A 20,329-nucleotide genomic window follows, 5' to 3' on the forward strand; every position below is an offset into this window, starting at 1 on the left:
CCCAAAATCTCTAAACTTACAATATATAGGGGGTCATTCCGAGTTGTTCGCTCGCAAGCTGCTTTTAGCAGCTTTGCACACGCTAAGCCGCCGCCTACTGGGAGTGAATCTTAGCTTATCAAAATTGCGAACGAAAGATTCGCAATATTGCGATAAGACATCTCTGTGCAGTTTCTGAGTAACTCGAGACTTACTCGGCATCTGCGATCAGTTCAGTGCTTGTCGTTCCTGGTTTGACGTCACAAACACACCCAGCGTTCGCCCAGACACTCCTCCGTTTCTCCAGCCACTCCCGCGTTTTTCCCAGAAACGGTAGCGTTTTTTCGCACACACCCATAAAACGGCCAGTTTCCGCCCAGAAACACCCACTTCCTGTCAATCACATTACGATCACCAGAACGAAGAAAAAACCGTGAGTAAAATTCCTAACTGCATAGCAAATTTACTTGGCACAGTCGCAGTGCGGACATTGCGCATGTGCACTAAGCGGAAAATCGCTGCGATGCGAAGAAATTTACCGAGCGAACAACTCGGAATGACCCCGATAGTCTCTTTTATTTTTTTCCCTTATTTATATATTTTTACACTTTTCTTTCACTGATTTGTCATGTGGTTACAGCATTTTTAAATAATTCATTTTATTTCCTTACAATTGAAATACGCCTAAGGCGCTTTTGGATTTAAGCAATAAGCACACAACAATCTTTGTTCATATTTTATTTAAACCAGGGCAAAATGAAATGACTGACACAAGTGGGATTGTTGGGTTAAAAAAAAATCTATTTCTTCTAGGAAAGGAAGTGTGTGCTGGGTTGAGAGTAGAGATTTGGACAGCGTTTACGTTAACAAGCCCTCTGACAGCTATGGGATTTTCCCTGTGTTTTATATTAAAAAACATGAGCATGGTATATGGGCTTTGCTGATAAGAGGAGAAAAATTGGCAAACCCTTTCCCCAGACAAGACAGCAGATGAGTGTTTGAACAAGGCAGAAATTGGACAGCTAGAATGGCTGATCGGAGCACTGATATTCAAAGATTTTATGCTCTATATAATAGTTTTAACTTTGGGTACCTGGAATTATACGGAACATAAATTGTATCCTGTAGTAAAACATCAAGGGTGTCTGTACCAAAATGTGTGCTTATGTTTTTGCTTATGAGGCATAAAACTTGCATATTACATATAGGAAATTTTAGAGCCGTGTTCCAGGAATCCAGTATCCACCAAGGTACATGCATACTATAAGAAGACTCAGGGGGTAATTCAGATCTGATCACCGGGCCGCTAACTTTGCTGCCCTGCATTCAGATAGTCGCTGCCTCCAGGGGGAGTGTAAATTCGCTGTGCAAGTGCGCGATCCTATGTGTACGCCGAGCTGCAAAAATACACTTTGTGCAGTCTGTGCGCAGCCCAGGACTTAGGGGAACATTTACTAAACAGTGATAAGAGTGGAGAAGTGAGCCAGAGAATATTTGCCCATTCACATCAGTCCCTGCCCCAGTGGAGCTTACAATCTATATTCCTTATCACATGTACACACACACATTCACACTAGGGTTAATTTGTTGGGAGACAATAAACCTGGCAGTATATTTTTGGATTGTGGGAGGAAACCGGAGTATCTGGAGGAAACCCACGCAAGTACAGGGAGAATATACAAACGCCGCACAGTTAGGGCCATGGTGGGTATTGAACCCATGGCTTCAGTGCTGTGAGGCAGTAATGCTAACCATTACACCATCCATCTGGAGCAAGTGGGACGCCGCATGGAGACGGGTGTGGGATGCAGAGGAGCTGTACTGAAAGTCTGTGTGAGTTAGAGTCTGTGCTAAATGTTGAACTACAGGAGGGTGAGTGCTAAACCCAATTTTCCTCACAAATATACACCGCCCAGCTATCACATTCAAAGATTTCCTGGAGGCATAATACAGACACCTACCATAGACTGACCCCTAATTTAAGGGCAGCGCTAATTATTAGTTACTAGAGACACTAATTGACTGATGCTACAGAGACATTTCACCAAGTTGGAACTTAAAGTCATATTCGCCATACAAGCTTTGTGGATAATTCGAATACATTGACACTGTCTACCCTGGCACAGAGAGTCAGGCCTCTAATTCCTGGGCTTATATTTCATCAAGGAGGTATTAAACCCTTTGTGCAACAAGTTCAATCTAAACCTCAGAACCCCAATGCAACACTGTGATACATTAAGATCGATGAGCTCCAACGTTTACATTATCAGTGAAGATCAGGACTGTGTATAGGGACATTAGGGGAAAAATAGCGAGTGTAATTTTTCTGAGCCTCAGTGACCTTAATCAGTTTATTTCAAATTCTTCTTTTTTTCATTATCCTCTTCTTCATTGTCTTTGTGAATATTGCACTAATTAATACATGCATAACTGTGATTAGTTTGATTCTAAATTAATATCTTTTAAACCACACTGAGTCATCCAGTGTATTTTGAGCTGTCGACTGTATTAGTCTCTTTTTTGAATGCCACAAAATGAATTAGTCTACTTGAATGTCATTGTCTTGATTATTTTGATTGTATGAACCAATTAATCTTTTTCCATCCAGCATTCATTGCTGTAAAATAAAAGTATTCTCCACAGAGATTTGCTGTTAAATGACCTCCCTGTTTACATATCAATCTGTCCTACCTCTCTGAACCACTCATATCGAACAAGGTACGTGGAAAACATCTTAGGGAAAGGGTCCATTACCAAGCCACTGAACGCCTGTATTACCTATTCTTAACCACACAGACACCCGCCAACCCCGGGTGTTACATCATGAGTCACTTGGATTACCCTTGCAAGTGTGTATTCCAAAAGAAGTAATGCACAAGTAGAATGAAACAATAGCTGGTATATTACACACTTGTGGATGAGACAGAGACAAGAGTTTACACAAGATATACCTGGCTTACACTGCAGGATAACAGTATCAAACTTGGCTTGCAGTACATGATGACAGACTTGGCTTACAGTGCAGGAGAACAGGGTAGCAAGCTCGGCTGGCAATGCAGTATGACAGGATAGCATGCTTGGCTTGCAGGGCAGGATAACAGGATAGCGAACTTTGCTTGAAGTACAATATGACAAGATTACAGACTTTGCTAACAGTGCAGTAGAACAAGGTAACAGGCCTGACTGGCAGTGCAGTATGATAGGACAGCAGGCTCACTTCACTTGCCACATGCACTAAGATCAGTCTCAGGTAGCATGAACTGATGATCTGGCACTGAGGGGGTCATTCAGACCTGATCGCACGCTAGGTTTTCTCTCTGTGATCAGGTCAGAACTGTGCATGCGTATGCACCGCAATGCGCAAGGCGTGTCGCACGGGTACAAAGCGGATCGTTGCTGTGCGATGGGTTTTAAGAAGAATCCATTTGCACAGCCGATCGCAAGGAGATTGACAGGAAGAGGGCGTTTGTGGGTGTGAACTGACCGTTTTCAGGGAGTGTTTGGAAAAACGCAGGCGTGTCCAAGCGTTTGCAGGGCGGGTGTCTGAATTCAATTCCGGGACCGGACAGGCTGAAGTGATCGCAAGGGCTGAGTAAGTTCCGGGCTACTCAGAAACTGCACAAATATTTTTTGTACCGCCTGGCTGCACATGCGATCGCACACTTGCAAAGCAAAAATACACTCCCCTATGGGCTGCGACTATCTGCTTGCGGCATTGCAAAAAAACCCTAGCGAGTGATCAGGTCTGAAGTGCATAGAGAAGCTGGCTAATAAACAGGAGTCACAGGTGAAGCACATTAGCCAATTGTCTCCAGTTGCAGAGAGACAAACCATGGAGTGCTAGGAACACCCTTAATAGTGACACTGCAGGAGTCAATACCGGGATAGCACCACCACTGGAGGAATAGTGGTACTGCCACCCATTTTAACACCGAGGCGGACTGAGAGCATAAAGGTTGCCTAGGAAAAAAATCTTAAAGTGGTCTTGTGTAGGCGGGACAATGTCAATTGTAGCTAAGGACAACTCAAAAGTAAATGGGTTAAGCAGACTGAGAGCCCGAAACACTTTGTGGATAGACGATGACAATGAATTTCTTAATTGTAGGTGGAGTCATAACAATGGAGGAGCTTTTAATAGTAGGACCTATCACACATACTGTAGACAAAGCATTGCACTGGTTTGTGGAGTAAGCATAAGTAGGCATATAAAGAGTCAGCAAACCAGTGGGTGGAGAATATGAAGCTATTATATGAGCAGCACGCCAATGTTCAAAATCATGATGGATTCCAGTGAGTATGTTAACCCTAATCCTAACCCAACCGTCCCACAGCCTAACCGTAACCCCCCACATCCTATCACTTAACTCCCCTCCTGCACCCTAACCATAACCCACCCCTCCCACAGCCTAACCCATACCTCCACAGGCTTAACCCTAACCGCGCCCCCCAGCCTATCACTAACCTCTCCTCCCGCAACATAAACCTTACTGTCCCCACACGGTAGACTAACCCTAACCCTAAACCTTACTCTAACCCTAGTACTTACCATCAGAATGCCACTGTCAGCATGCGCCGATATCCTGATAAATTGTACTTTTGCTGCATTAATGATGCTAACAAAGTGCATACTCTGTGCAAAACTGGGTGGGATGCATTGCTTTGTTGCAAAGTGCTTGGCACAATAAATGGGGCATTTGATCTGATTTGAGGATAGGTGTACAGTAAGTGGACATATCTGTAGCATTGATTATATAGCTGATGATCCACAAGCTGCCTAGGGGGGAAAGATGGCATGGACCAATAGAATTTTTTTTATCAACACGTCCACTTTTCCCCATCATAACCGACCGCACTATGCCCCCTTGGGAGGCTTGTGCCCAGGTATTTCGTACCTGCCTCTCACCCTCTGTGCCCCGAATTACAGCTGAAACCACAATTTATATAGCGCTCTTTCTCCAGATAGGACTCAAGGCGCTTACAAGAAAGTGAGAAAATAATGCAGTACAGAAACTATTGAAATGAAATACAGAGGCCATGAAGATAATACAAAAGGGTGTGGCAGCCATTTTGAGTCATCAGTTGCAGAAATTGATCATACCACCCACAAAGGATCCAGGTGTGGCAGCCATTTTAGGTGCCACTGAGCAGAATAGGCAATGCCTGGAACTGATAACACACAATGGGAGAGATAAAAATAGTATGGCGTGATACTTGTAAGTTTCTCAAAACCATGCGCTGTTCATTCTACACAACATGGCGGCCAGGTGAGGCCGCCATGTTGTGTGCACTACACTGATTACAATGTGCAAGGATAAACTAAAATGGTGAACTAACCAGATACCCACTGAATGACCAATCCTATTCTTGATGGCACCAGGTGAGAATACCAATTAGGGTGCACTATGTCGGTTATCGCAACAGAGGGCAGGATGAGCAATTCACAGAAATGAAACATGCAGAATGGTAGGGAAGGGAATCCTTGATATGGATTTAAGGAGAGAAGGTAGGGGTAGTATCAGCAAAGGACAGGTCGCAATAATAAAATAAAACAGTAGGTGGCAGCATCAACAATTTTGCCCAGTTTGTTCTATTACTGTTGTCCTAATTGTAAAACGCAACAGAATATGCTGCACTATATAAGAAACTGTTAATAAATAAATGATATCCCGATGGACAGAATGCTGACGGTCAGAATACCGATAGCAACATCCCAACCATCAGAATCCAAACCCTCCCCAATGGTGCCTAACCCCAACCCTCCCTACCCCACTGCCTAAACCTAACCCTCCTCGCTTGGTGCCTAACCCTAACCTCCCCTTTTAAGTGCCAAACCCTAACCGCCTCCCTGGTACCTAACCCTAACTTTTCCGTTCCTGCTCCCTAACTCTCCTTCTAATTCCTAAATCTAACCTCCCATTCCCCGCGGCAGGACATGAGCGCATGCCACTGGAAGAACAATTGGGATTACAGGTGTCGCTATTTTGATGTTGGAATCCCGAGCTCAACCGGGATTTTGACGCTGGCTTTATGCCGTCATTCGGGATTCCGACGCAGGTATTTCGACTGCCGGGATCCCGTCCGGTGGCATTTTAACTACATCCCGACTGCCGGCCTGTTGAAAAGAAGCTTAGGAGCCTCTTTGGCCAATACATACTGCTATATGTGTTCACTGCAAATGTCCCTGCGCAGTCGGGTGTCTGGTGGTAGCTGGAGAGAGGGACAACCAATGTTGGCTATAGAGTAAGTAACTGGGCATGGGATTGGGTGGGAGGATGGTGAGTCCCTTTAGTATTACCTCCTAGTGCAGTCCACAGGGGGGGAGGACTGGTGGCAGATGCAAGCGTCAACCGGCGACAAGTGTGCTGGCGGCAAGATGGCAGCTGTGGTCCAGCAATTGCCCCCACTCAGCCCTGACTCCCTACTCGGACTCTGCTCACCCCACCCTGTGATGGGCGCTATAACAAAATTTGGGAAGGACTCTGTGATGCTGCTACACCCTCCCACATGCAACATGCTTAGGACAGGCCCAGATCTGCTTTTTGGGGTTCTCAGTTGACACAGCTTATTTCTCCTTGAACTTCTATGGGCCATGAACACAAATAAGTAATGCTTCTTCCCTGCAATATCCCATGAATTTCCCTCTTAATGCTAAATTACCCCCCCACCCCCACCCCCAGATGACATTTTTGATCTTCCAGGAAGTAAAACTATAGGCAGCATTGTGCATAGCTCATTTTGCGCCATTTGCAGAGATAATAGACCTACATTTTTGAAGGCTAGTTTGAAGTTACACAACTGAGAAACACTGTACAAAGTTATGCTACAGCAGTATCATGATCCATGAAGGAGAATTGAGAACTGACACAGAGAGAGATGTTGGTCAATCGGTCTATCCATATTTTACACAAGTATCAGACACGCATTTAGGGGGGTTTTGCACGCACTTAGGGGGCTTTTCCAGTTGCCCATCAATGCTTTTATTAAGCCCTTTAAGTATAATTTAGAAATTAGGAAAGAAAATGTGCTCTAAGTACAGTATGGTCCCTGTTCGGTGGATAAAAAAGTACTTTATGCACAAGTGCGTATTTTTTCAGTGGGTATTTTGTGGTTTGGTTTTACAACCATAGGGTCTTCTTCTCCGCAATGGATGGTTTGCCGAGGATCTAATTGAAAGTACCCTTGTACACCCAGGGCTAAGACTTTTAGAACTCACCAGCGGGTCTTCTTACTTATAACAGCCGCTTTTCCTAGAAGGCAAAGTGCGCCTACCGGTACTGGTATGCCACCTGGACTTACACAGCTGGTGGTGTTACGAGGTAAACCCTGAGTGACCTGTGTCAATGCAGGAAGAGAGAAGGAGTACAAAAGCGAGAGAGGAGTTGGGAGGAGTGAGGCAAATGGAAGGCAAACAATGGAGACAAGACTGAGACTAAGGTGCAAGAGAAGGGAGGGGAAGTGATGGAGCGGGAGGAGGTAGAGACGGAGAAGATAAAAACAAAAGAATCCCTAACTGGGATGCTGCCACCGGACTGGGAGGAGCAATACCTTCAACTTAACACTTGTGCACAGGTGTACAAGAGAAGTGTAACTAAGGCTAATGCAAAAGTTTGCTAGATGACACTAGTGCTGAATAGAGACTGGACACAGGAATGCTGTTCAAAGATGGGAATGAACAAACAGGAGATGAGGTCCTAAACTGAGACTTTGAACCCAGGGACAAAGGCTCCCACAGCAACCAGGAACTATGACCAGCATTGAATGAGAGACAGGAATCACCTTTAAAGGGAGCAGGAGCCAATAACATGCTGAGCCCAGCAAAGCCTCTAAATTAACTAATAACCCTGTGCAGCTGCAAGGGAGCGGAAGTTCGGCTGTGTCCGGTCGCTTAGCAACAACCGGAAGCTGGCGGGAAGCCGTGGCGGCTCATAACATTTGGCAATAATCTTTAATGATGCACATATGTAAAGAAAGTGCTACAAATATACACAAGCATATATATTCCAGCTTCATGTGTTTGGCATATGATTATCAATATATATTATTTAATAAATATTTAATTACTATACCTCGTGGTATTTTTTTACGGTTTTCCCAGACATACACGTGCAGGATTTGGGATTCGCAGTGCCACAGCCGCAGTTTCCCCCGCAGCGTTTAACGAGGAGGCAACGTGGAAAAAACACTGCGCTGGTTATCTTAAGCTCTTCTCGCAAGTTCACGGTGAAATTTCTTGGAGTGCAGCTATATCGCTTGACATCATCATTAAGCCTGTCCAAATTCACTGAAATATAAATGAATTTATCATTGGAAATGTAGAACAGATCCATTTATTTAACCCAATGCACTTTTACCAAACATAAAAATGACATGCAACTCAAATAACATTAATCATAGTTTTTCATTGGTCCAGATCTGCTGGAAGCTAGCAGTTACATTTATCTATCTACAAGCCAGCACATGGTGGAAGCTGTCACTTACTGTAGATCTTACTGACTGCTCAGAAAACGCTATCCCAGGGGTAGGCAATGTGTAGCACTCCAGCTGCTGTAGGACTACACATCCTAGCAAGATTTTCTGTTAGAGCATGCTAAAACAGTGTCAGAGCATGCTGGGATGTGTAGTTTTACAGCAGCTGGCGCTTCACATTGCTTACCCTTGCTCTGTGCTACAAGTGGCGGGCCGGATGGTGGATACATCAGCATAGTGGCTTGCCACAAACTAGCCAACAAACTAAAAGCCATGCTGCGCAATAGCCATTCGTTTTAAAGTTTCGCTATACACTTTCCATCAGGCCAGAGGTCCTGTCATTCACTAGCCACTAAGGGGTCTATTTACTAAGACTTGGATGGAGATAAAGTACCAGCCAATCAGTTCCTAACTGCCATGTCACAGGCTGTGTTTGAAAAATGACAGTTAGGAGCCGATTGGCTGGCACTTTATCTCCAGCAACTTCATCTCCAACCAAGGTTTAGTAAATAGACCCCAAAGTTAAAGGTCCCTCTGTACATAAGGCATCAGATTGTAGATTCTAATACACAGTACATTAGCCTTCAGATTCTGGGCCAGGTGTGCTGAGCATTGGAGAGCGATAAAGTACCAAGCAATCAGCTCATAACTGTCAGTTTTTAATTACATCCTGTGACATGGCAGTTAGGAGCTGATTGGCTGATATTTACTTCTCTCCATTTTATCACTCTCCAAGGCTTACAGTAGTACATCTGGCCCTATAGGTCCTGTCCGTGAAAGCCCTTCCATGTAATGTGAAAGTCATGCCATAAGCTAGCCACCAGAGGCCATGTAACCATTATGATTTAAAAAGAAAATACAGTATGGAATCCACAAGCGATGTTCACTAACAATTTTCTTGCAACTGTACATGCGCAAAAGTTTCTAAAGACTCTTACGGCGCATGTGCTACACAGTGTATGCATAAAGGCGTTGCAGCATTCGAGACAGGCGGTATAAAAATGTGGTGGAAAAGTGACGGGATTTCCTGGGCGGTGACCGGGAAGTGGCTAGAGATGTACACACACACACGATCCATTCAGTGGACGTGTTATGGGAGTGTCGCAGGACTGTCAGTGCAAACAGGTGTGTTCATGGACACACAGCCACTGGCACAAGAGGCCATAGTCAGATGGGGAAACTGCACTGAGCCATAGGGCCATACTTGCTTACTTAGCTGCTGTCCTCTCCAGGAGAAGCCCAGAGAGGAGAAGCAGATGGGCTGCATCGGGGGGGGGGGGGGGGGGGGGCGGGCCAGTTGCATCATTAAGCCCTCCCAGAGGAAATTGCTGAGATTTGTGCAAATTTGCATAGGGGTGAGGCCAGAATGACTCGTTGACATAGAAATATGTCACTAGGCCCTGCCCCCTCCTCGAGGATCCCGGGATTCCTTACATAAATCTTCCCATTCTGTCCACTTCACTAGGTAGTGGGTGGGATGAAGGAGTGGTGCCCACTTTTCCAGGGCTGCAGGATACTACCCGGAAAAAAAAAACGGGAGAGTAAGTAAGTATGCATAGGGCTAGTGTAAGTTTCGATGGTGTGACCGATGGTGGATTATAAGGTCGCCAACGCACCAATCGGTATTACAGCATCTATGAGCACTGACAGTGGGCGTCACAGACCTTGCACATTCGTCTACATGGAGGTACATCAGGGAAGGCGTTTGTAGCAGCATTTGTATAGTGGTATGTGTGCTGAAATCCAAGACCCTGTATCAGATTTGAAAACCTTGCATAAAGGCATTTAAATGTGACGTCTGCTGTATGGTCACCCTGCAGCTGGCTAGCATACTGTACCTGCCTATATCAATACTTTATAGGATTCAGCCCTTTTAAGTTTCTGTACACACTGAAAAATAAGTTTGTATAAGTCTGCATGGTATAGCCTCCCTTTAAAAACAAAAACAAAACAGGTGGATGCTAAGCCTGCATTCTGTATGTAAAGGGGCCTACACGCGGTGCGATTCTGCCTATGTGGCCGATTTGCACTATGTGATTTCCCTTGAACTCCCTGGAGTCCAGAACTACTGATAATGACCATACCTCCCAACTGTCCCAAGTCAAGCGGGACAGTCCCGCTATTCGGATACTGTCCCGCTGTCCCACCCGTGGGGTCGCAGTGTTCCGCGGGCGGGGGAGCAGTTGGAAGATCCTGTGATCACCGCTGCCCTGCTCTGGAAAGCAGCATGTGCGCGGCATCTATACAATGCTGGGGAGTGAGTGCTGGGCACGCCCCCAAAATGACGAAAAGAGGGGTTGTGCAGCGAGGCCCCGCCCCATATTATGAAGGCCCTCCCCTAGTGATGCGGGGGCTGCCCAGCTGCTATGGGAGCGTGGGGCACGCCCCCAAAATGACGAAAAGGGGGTTGTGCAGTGAGGCCCCGCCCCATATTTTGAAGGCCTGCCCCTATTTTACTGCGACTTATGCAATTCAGAAATGGGAGGTATGTATTGACTATACACATGGGGGGTAATTCCAAGTTGATCGCAGCAGGAATTTTGTTAGCAGTTGGGCAAAACCATGTGCACTGCAGGGGAGGCAGATATAACATGTGTAGAGAGAGTAAGATTTAGGTGGGTTATTTTGTTTCTGTGCAGGGTAAATACTGGCTGCTTTATTTTTACACTGCAATTTAGATTGCAGGTTGAACACACCACACCCAAATCTAACTCTCTCTGCACATGTTATATCTGCCCCCCCCCCCCCCCCCCCCCCCCTCCCTGCAGTGCACATGGTTTTGCCCAACTGCTAACAAAATTCCTGCTGCGATCAACTTGGAATTACCCCCATGGTGCTGTGTACGGTTTGCACTATGGCCAATTTTTACTATACTACGTACTAGATTGTACACTTTCTAGTCAAAATCGGCCTGCCTGCACAGTCTATTTTTTCTTGCAATACCGACCCCGTGGGAGCACACATCAGGATTCTGAGTTGATCGCAGCAGGAAATTTTTTAGCAGTTGGGCAAAACCATGTGCACTGCAGGGGAGGCAGATATAACATGTGCAGAGAGAGATAGATTTGGGTGTGGTGAGTTTAAACATCCTAATGATACTCGGTGGACCCCTTCATTCAAAGTAAAGCATTCATTACCTCTAATACCAAGAAATAATGGACACGGAGACTTGAATTTGGCAGAAAAATTGCTAGCTATTTATTGTACCCTAACCATTAGCAAACCTGTAAATTGAAAAATTTTGTTAACATGCCGATTCAGCCGGCATATGGTGGCAGAAAAAAGAACGGCTCTATTGAACTGACGCTAACCTTAAAAACGTTAAAATTCAAAACTATCCTAATTTAATTAAAAACTATAAAATCGGTAATAGGTGCCCAACTCAACCCCCACAGTGACTACCCACCCTGATGGGTGCCTGCCGCTGCCCCCGGACGGGTGGTCGAGCGGCCCTAAAAGTCGATGGAGGTGAGTGCACCAAAACCACACCAAACTGTAAATCACTACAGCTAACAATACAAACTACAACCTGCCGTTCTTTTCCGCCAATAAATAGCCAACGATAAAACCAGCCAACAATTCAACGCCAAGGCACTCCGTGCCAGAACCTCTACCAACAGGGCGGGAGGGCGGGAAGGCAATTCAGCAGCAAGAGAGACCAAGCTGGCCTAGCATTCCCTATATATATTACCCCTCCCCTTTTTCCAAAGGCTGTACTTTCCTCACAGCTAGGTCCACCCCTCACAGGATGTTTAACTCTTTCCTTTCCTATGCAGTCATTTCTCTCTCCAAATCTGCAATCTAAATTGCAGTGTAAAAATAAAGCAGCCAGTATTTACCCTGCACAGAAACAAAATAACCCACCCAAATCTAACTCTCTCTGCAAATGTTATATCTGACCCCCCTGCAGTGCACATGGTTTTGCCCAACTGCTAAAATATTTCCTGCTGCGATCAACTTGGAATTACCCCCATTGTGCGATATGCACTATGTTTTCTACTGATATGGACTATATAGTAGTTGTATATCGTACCGTGTGTACGCGGCTTTATTGATCTTACAGGAACCAAATTAAAAAGCCAAAAACAGACCAAAAAAGTGGTACAGATGAAGTTTTGAAGCTAAACTAAATCCATATTTACTTTGATCAGAAATGCTTTAATGTATTGTTATTTTCTACTCTACATTAGTGATTGTCACAATTCTTGGCACCAACTCCATTAATTGATGTGACTATTGAGAACAGGAAAGTCTTGCAGTACTACCAATGGAAATGGATTCGCTACCATCATTAAAGCTTCCTTATGGGTTATCCTGTAAATGCATGGGACAAACTTTCTTCCATGTGGAGTAAAATACTTCATTTCTCCTTCGTCCTAGAGGATGCTGGGGACTCCAAAAGGACCATGGGGAATAGATGGGATCCGCAGGAGACATGGGCACTTTAAGAGTTTAAATGGGTGTGAACTGGCTCCTCTCTCTATGCCCCTCCTCCAGACCTCAGTTAGATTCTGTGCCCAGAGGAGACTGGTCACACACTAGGGGAGCTCTACAGAGTTTCTCTAAAAAGACTTTTGTTAGGTTTTTTATTTTCAGGGAGCACTGCTGGCATCAGGCTCCCTGCATCGTGGGACTGAGTGGAGAGAAGCAGACCTACTTCTGTGAGTTGAAAGGCTCTGCTTCTTAGGCTACTGGACACCATTAGCTCCAGAGGGTCTGATCACTTGGGTCACCTAGCTGCTCGTTCCCGGAGCCGCGCCGCCGCCCCCCTCACAGAGCCAGCAGTAAGAAGACAGGTGAGTAACCGAAGCAAAGAAGACTTCAGTGAAGGCGGCAGAAGACTTCAGTCTTCCTGAGGTACCGTGCAGCGGTCGCGCTGCGCGCCATTGCTCCCACACACAGGCACTGCATGGGTGCAGGGCACAGGGGGGGCGCCCTGGGCAGCAATAAAAACCTCATAATTTATGACTGGCATGTATATGGAGTGCGGAGGCACTATCAGGGGACCCCCGCCAGTGTAAAAAATTGCGGGACAGAAGCGCGCCATGTAGGGGCGGGGCTTTGTCCTCCAGCTCTAACCAGCACCATTTTCTCTCCACAGCTTGCTGCAGAGACGCTGCTCCTGGCCCTTCACTGCTGGCACAAGTAACAGGGTGCTAAAAACGAGGGGGGGGGGGGGGGCACAAAAATTGGTGTTGGTTATTATTATTATTCTTAATATATAACAGCGCTTATAGGTCTGGGGCATTGTTTCATTCGTCAGACCGGTGGGGCGCTGGGTGTGAGCTGGCAATCTCCCTCTCTGTCTCTCTGAAAGGCCTTACTGTGGGTCTGTCCCCTTTTGCCCAGTGTGTTTGGGGGTGTCGGTATGTGTGTGTCGGCATGTCTGAGGTTGAATGCTCTTCCCAAGAGGAGGCTCGTGTGGGGGCTGAACAGAGTGAGGGAGTGACTCCGTCGGCACCGCCGACTGCTGATTGGGCTGAGATGTGGAGTGTTTTAAATAAAAGTGTGGCTTTGTTGCATAAAAGGTTGGACAAATCCGAGTCTCAGAACCAAACATGGAGGCAATCCATGGGAGAGTTAGTGCCACACGCTCAGCCCCCGTCGGGGTCCCAAAAACGTTCATTTACCCAGATATCAGACACTGATACCGACACGGATTCCGAGTCCAGTGTCGACTATAATGATGCAAAGTTGAATCCTAAGGTGGCTAAGAGTATTCAATACATGATTGTGGCAATAAAAGACGTGTTACATATTACGGAAGACCCCGCTGTCCCTGAGACAAGGGTCTTTATGTTTAAGGGGAAAAAGCCGAAGGTAACTTTTCCTCCCTCGCACGAACTGAATGCTCTCTTTGAAAGGGCCTGGGAAACTCCGGACAAATGGTGGCAGATTCCCAGGAGAATTGCTATGGCATACCCGTTTCCTTCTCAGGATAGGGTTAGGTGGGAGTCAACAGCACGGTGGACAAAACTCTAGCACGATTGTCCAATAAGGTGGCGCTACCATTCCCTGAGATGGCGGCCCTTAAGGATCCTGCTGATCGTAGGCAGGAAGCTACCCTGAAATCTATTTATGTCACGACAGGTACGCTGCTCAGGCCGGCCGTGGCAGCGTCATGGGTGAGTAACGCTATTGAAACGTGGGCAGATACCTTGTCAGCTGAAATGGACACCCTGGATAGAGATAGAGTGCTGTTGACACTGGGTCATATCAGGGACGCTGCAGTCTATCTAAAGGAGCCTGCGAGAGATATTGGCCTCTTGGGATCAAGGGCCAATGCCATGGCGATCTGGGCTAGGAGGGCGTTGTGGACTCATCAATGGAATGGTGATGCTGATTCTAAGAAGGCTATGGAGGCTCTGCCCTATAAGGGTGGAGTTTTGTTTGGTGAAGGCCTCGCGGACTTGGTTTCTACAGCTACCACGGGTAAGTCCTCTTTTCTGCCTTTTGTCCCTCCACAGCAAAAGAAAACGCCTCAATACCAGATGCAGTCCTTTCGGTCGCAAAAATTCCAGAAAGGACGTGGGTCATCCTTCCTTGCGGCAAGAGGTAAGGGAAAAGGAAAAAGATCGCCGGCCCAGGAGCAGAAGTCCTCCCCGGCTTCTGCCAAATCCACCGCATGACACTGGGGATCCCCTGCAGCAGTCCGCACCGGTGGGGGCACGTCTTCAGCTCTTCAGTCAGGTCTGGGTTCTCTCGGGCCTGGATCCTTGGGTGCTGGAAATTGTGACCCAAGGATACAAACTGGAGTTTCAAGACGTGCCTCCACAACGATTTTTCAAATCGGCCTTGCCAGCTTCTCTTCCGGAAAGAGAGGTAGTGTGTGTGGCAATACAAAAGCTGTGTCAGCAGCGAGTCATTGTCGCGGTACCCCCGTCACAACGGGGAGAAGGGTTTTATTCAAGCCTGTTTGTGGTCCCGAAGCCGGATGGCTCGGTCAAACCGATTCTGAACTTAAAATCCCTCAATCTGTATTTGAAAAGTTTCAAATTCAAGGTGGAGTCTCTCCGAGCAGTGATCTCCAGTCTGGAGGGGGGGGGGATTTTATGGTGTCAGTCGACATAAAGGATGCTTACCTACATGTTCCCATATATCCTCCTCATCCGGCGTACCTGAGGTTAGCTGTTCAGGATTGTCACTACCAATTTCAGATGTTGTCGTTTGGTCTTTCCACGGCCCCGTGGATTTTCACCAAGGTAATGGTGGAAATGATGGTGCTCCTGCGCAAGCAAGGGGTCACGATTATCCCGTACTTGGACGATCTCCTGATAAAGGTGAGATCACAGGAGCAGTTACTAAAAAACGTTGCACTCTCCCTGACAGTTCTGCAGCAACATGGCTGGCTCCTAAATTTGCCAAAGTCACAGTTGATTCCGACAACATGGCTGTCGTTCTTGGGCATGATTCTAGACACGGCTCTACAGAGATTTTATCTCCCGTTGGAAAAAGCTCTGGAAATCCAGAACATGGTCAAGGAACTTCTGAAACCGGCAAGAGTGTCGATTCATCAATGCACTCGAGTGCTGGGGGAAATGGTGGCGGCCTACGAGGCCATTCCGTTTGGCAGGTTTCATGCCAGAACTTTTCAGTGGGACCTGTTGGACAAGTGGTCCGGGTCCCATCTACACATGCACCGGAGGATAAGCCTGTCCCCCAGGGCCAGGATTTCTCTCCTGTGGTGGCTTCAAAGTTCTCGCCTTCTAGGGGGTCGCAGGTTCGGGATCCAGGATTGGGTCCTGGTAACCACGGATGCGAGTCTCCGAGGTTGGGAAGCAGTAACGCAGGGGGAAAATTTCCAGGGGAAATGGTCCAGGCAAGAAGCTTGTCTGCACATAAACATTCTGGAATTAAGGGCCATTAAACAATGGCCTTCTACAAGCAGCACATCTCCTTCGCGGCCTACCCGTCCTGATTCAGTCGGACAACATAACAGCGGTGGTGCACATAAACCGCCAGGGCGGAACAAGGAGCAGAGCGGCGATGGCGGAGACCACAAGGATTTTTCGCTGGGCGGAAAAGCATGCAAGCGCTCTGTCAGCGATCTTCATTCCAGGCGTGGACAACTGGGAAGCAGACTTCCTCAGCAGACACGATCTCCATCCAGGAGAGTGGGGTCTTCATCAAGAGGTCTTTGCAGAAGTGACAAGTCGTTGGGGACTTCCTCAAATAGACATGATGGCGTCTCGCCTCAACAAGAAGCTTCAGACATATTGTTCCAGATCGAGGGACCCTCAAGCAATAGCAGTGGACGCACTAGTGACACCGTGGGTGTTTCAGTCGGTCTATGTGTTCCCTCCACTTCCACTCATCCCAAAGGTATTAAGGATCATAAGAAGAACAAGGGTTCAGGCGATACTCATTGTTCCAGATTGGCCACGGAGGGCCTGGTATCCGGATCTTCAGGAATTACTCATAGGAGATCCCTGGCCTCTTCCTCTAAGAGAGGATCTATTACAGCAAGGGCCGTGCGTGTTCCAAGACTTACTGCAGTTGCGTTTGATGGCATGGCGGTTGAACGCCAAATCCTAGCTCGAAAGGGTATTCCCGGAGAGGTCATCCCGACTCCACTGAAAGCTAGAAAGGAGGTAACGGCGAGGCATTACCACCGTATTTGGAGAAAATATGTGTCTTGGTGCGAATCCAAGAAGGCGCCTACGGAAGAATTTCAGCTGGGTCGTTTTCTCCATTTTTTGCAAGCTGGGGTTGATGCGGGCCTAAAGTTAGGATCCATTAAAGTGCAGATTTCGGCCTTATCTATTTTCTTTCAAAAGGAATTGGCCTCGCTTCCAGAAGTACAGACTTTCGTGAAGGGAGTACTGCACATCCAGCCTCCATTTGTGCCCCCGGTGGCACCATGGGACCTTAACGTGGTGTTACAGTTCCTGACATCACATTGGTTTGAACCTTTACAAAAGGTTGAGTTGAAATTTCTCACTTGGAAATTGGTCATGCTATTGGCCTTGGCGTCCGCTAGGCGGGTGTCAGAGTTGGCGGCTTTGTCTCACAAAAGCCCCTACTTGGTTTTACATGCTGATAGAGCGGAATTGAGGACTAGTCAATAATTTCTCCCAAAGGTGGTTTCTTCGTTTCACCGCATGTGGCTACTGAAGCCTTGGCTGAGTCAAAGTCTCTCGATGTGGTCAGAGCTTTGAAAATTTATGTAGCCAGAACAGCTCGTATTAGGAAAACAGAGGCGCTGTTTGTCCTGTATGCTTCCAACAAGTTTGGGGCTCCTGCTTCTAAGCAGACTATTGCACGCTGGATCTGTAATACGATTCAGCAGGCCCATTCTACGGCTGGATTGCCGTTACCGAATTCGGTGAAGGCCCATTCCACTAGGAAGGTGGGCTCGTCTTGGGCGGCTGCCCGGGGTGTCTCTGCGTTACAACTTTGCCGAGCAGCTACTTGGTTGGGTTCAAACACTTTTGCAAAATTCTACAAGTTTGATACCCTAGCTGATGAGGACCTCATGTTTGCTCAATCGGTGCTGCAGAGTGATCCACACTCCCCCGCCCAGTCTGGAGCTTTGGTATAAACCCCACGGTCCTTTTGGAGTCCCCAGCATCCTCTAGGACGAAGGAAAAAATAGGATTTTAATACCTACCGGTAAATCCTTTTCTCTTAGTCCGTAGAGGATGCTGCGTGCCCGTCCCAGTGCGGACTCTATCTGCAGTACTTGTTAATGGTTATTGCTTATGTTACACAAAGGTTGTGTTTGGTTAAGGTCAGCCTGTTGCTGATCGCTTTGGTTCACGCTGTTAACCGGTTGTAGTACAGGCCATGTTGTACGGTGTGTGGTGGTGTGAGCTGGTATGTATCTCACCCTTAGTTTAACAAAATCCTTTTCCTCGAAATGTCCGTCTCCTCTGGGCACAGTTCCTATAACTGAGGTCTGGAGGAGGGGCATAGAGGGAGGAGCCAGTTCACGCCCATTTAAAGTCTTAAAGTGTCCATGTCTCCTGCGGATCCTGTCTATACCCCACGGTCCTTTTGGAGTCCCCAGCATCCTCTACGGACTAAGAGAAAAGGATTTACCGGTAGGTATTAAAATCCTATTTTTACAGTACAAAAACTGAGCTGGGAATATGGAGACTCAGAGGAACTTTTATTCATGGGCAAAACAACTGGGTGAAGAATATTTGTTTGCATGAAGTCACAAGCGGCTGGCAGATTTTGCATCAATTTGGGAGATATCAATTAAGCTTTTGTCTGAGAAAGTATCACATACACTGTTCTATTCTATAGAAATATATGCAGTGCAAATGATACCATATATACATACAATTTTCCTGTATTTGTTGGCAAGGAGCTTCATAACACACAACTGTGCTGGAGGGTTATGCTCCATTTACTATCACATTCCCAGTCTGTGGCATTTCTCAGCTCACATCATGACACTTCCCCTTGCAGCCAGGCAAGACAAGGGAGCATGTTCCCCTCGGGCTAGTTAACCTCTGACTGTTTTGTGCTGCCTCCAGCCTTCCTGGTGGTCTAGTGGTGCAGTTGACAAGTCATTCAGTGACACAGTACTGGTACTGTAGCCTACAGGAATCCTGTAGGACCAATAGTATAACAGTGAATAATGCTACCACATCAAGTAATAATTATGGTGTATGTTAAAAAGCAAAACAAATTAGGAAAAGCTGAAACCCCCCCCCCCCCCCCCAACATATATTCTCTAGGAAAATCTAAACTCAGGAGATGTACAATAGAAGCTTGGATGTATTTGCACTGCACGACTGTCCCAAACCATTGTGACTGTATTGAGTAGAGGGGAGTGTATTGGGTGACCTAGTGTTTCAGAAATGCAGGTGGATTCTGATATAGTTTTTATAAAGTTGCATTAACTAAATGGTGGTTTTGCGATATCGGTCGGATTCATACGAATTTCCTGCGCTATTGCATTTTAACAGAAACAATAACCAGAAACTCCCAGAGAAAGCCCATTTTGAAATACAATAGCTGTTTTTCCCATTAGAAGTACAGTATAGAAACCCCAGGTTTACCGAGTGGCAGGATTAGAACCGCCGCAAGCCAGCAACTGTCTCGCCAAAAAATGAAGTGTTTGTAACAGGCAAGATACTGTAGCTTAAGAAGCTGGTTGTTTCTCTGGCCAATCAGAAGGTGTGGAATCACAATACAATGTTTTCATGGCAAGGCAGTATTTATTATTTTATAGATATATAAATGGTGCCCACATCATACAAACATTATAAAACACAAATTAATATACTGTATTTAGAAAATAAAATTGTTCTCTTGAATCAATTTATTATTAATATTATCTTTCAATACATAATCACTACCCTCAATATAAGTGAATTTATTAATCTACTTTCTTATTGACCAGATTATGCAGACGTGACAGTTTTAGCCAAAACCCCAGGAAAAGATCGACAGACATTTACAAAACTCTCATAGTAAATTCAACTGTTTGGTGCTTCAACCTACTGGCAAAGTGGGTGTGGTACATAAGGCCGACATGACTTAGGTCGACATACATTGGGTCGACCATGTTTTGTCGACATGCATTATGTCGACATGTTCTCTAGGTCGACATGGTCATTAGGTCAACATGAACTAGGTCGACATGGAAAAAGGTTGACGAGTTTTTTTCTTTTTTTGGTGTTGTTTTCTTCGAAAAGTGATGGGGAACCCCAATTAGTGCACCGTGACCCCTCGCATGGCTCGCTTCGCTCACCATGCTTCGGGCACGGTGCCTCATTCCGCTACCGCTGCACTCGGCACAGGTTACCGTTCCCAATTGTAGTCCACGTGGATCGTTAAGTATGAAAAAGGTCAAAAAATTGAAAAAATTGTGAAAAACTCATGTTGACCTTTTTCCATGTCGACCTAATGACCATGTCGACCCAGTGAT

The 20,329-nt window shown here is 46.3% G+C and overlaps 1 protein-coding gene across 2 annotated transcripts in view; it reads right to left on the reverse strand.

Moving 5' to 3' along the window:
• The window catches only part of PDGFD (platelet derived growth factor D), a 451,533-nt gene that overhangs the window by 15,414 nt on the left and 415,790 nt on the right, over positions 1 to 20,329 (reverse strand). For both annotated transcript variants that reach the window (XM_063951547.1, XM_063951548.1), the window contains exon 6: positions 8,046 to 8,260. In XM_063951547.1, the coding sequence (XP_063807617.1) occupies positions 8,046 to 8,260 (215 nt within the window). The remainder of the gene's footprint in view (positions 1 to 8,045; positions 8,261 to 20,329) is intronic.

This window comes from Pseudophryne corroboree, chromosome 2 (genome assembly GCF_028390025.1).
Source record: "Pseudophryne corroboree isolate aPseCor3 chromosome 2, aPseCor3.hap2, whole genome shotgun sequence".
NCBI classification, from domain to species: domain Eukaryota; kingdom Metazoa; phylum Chordata; class Amphibia; order Anura; family Myobatrachidae; genus Pseudophryne; species Pseudophryne corroboree.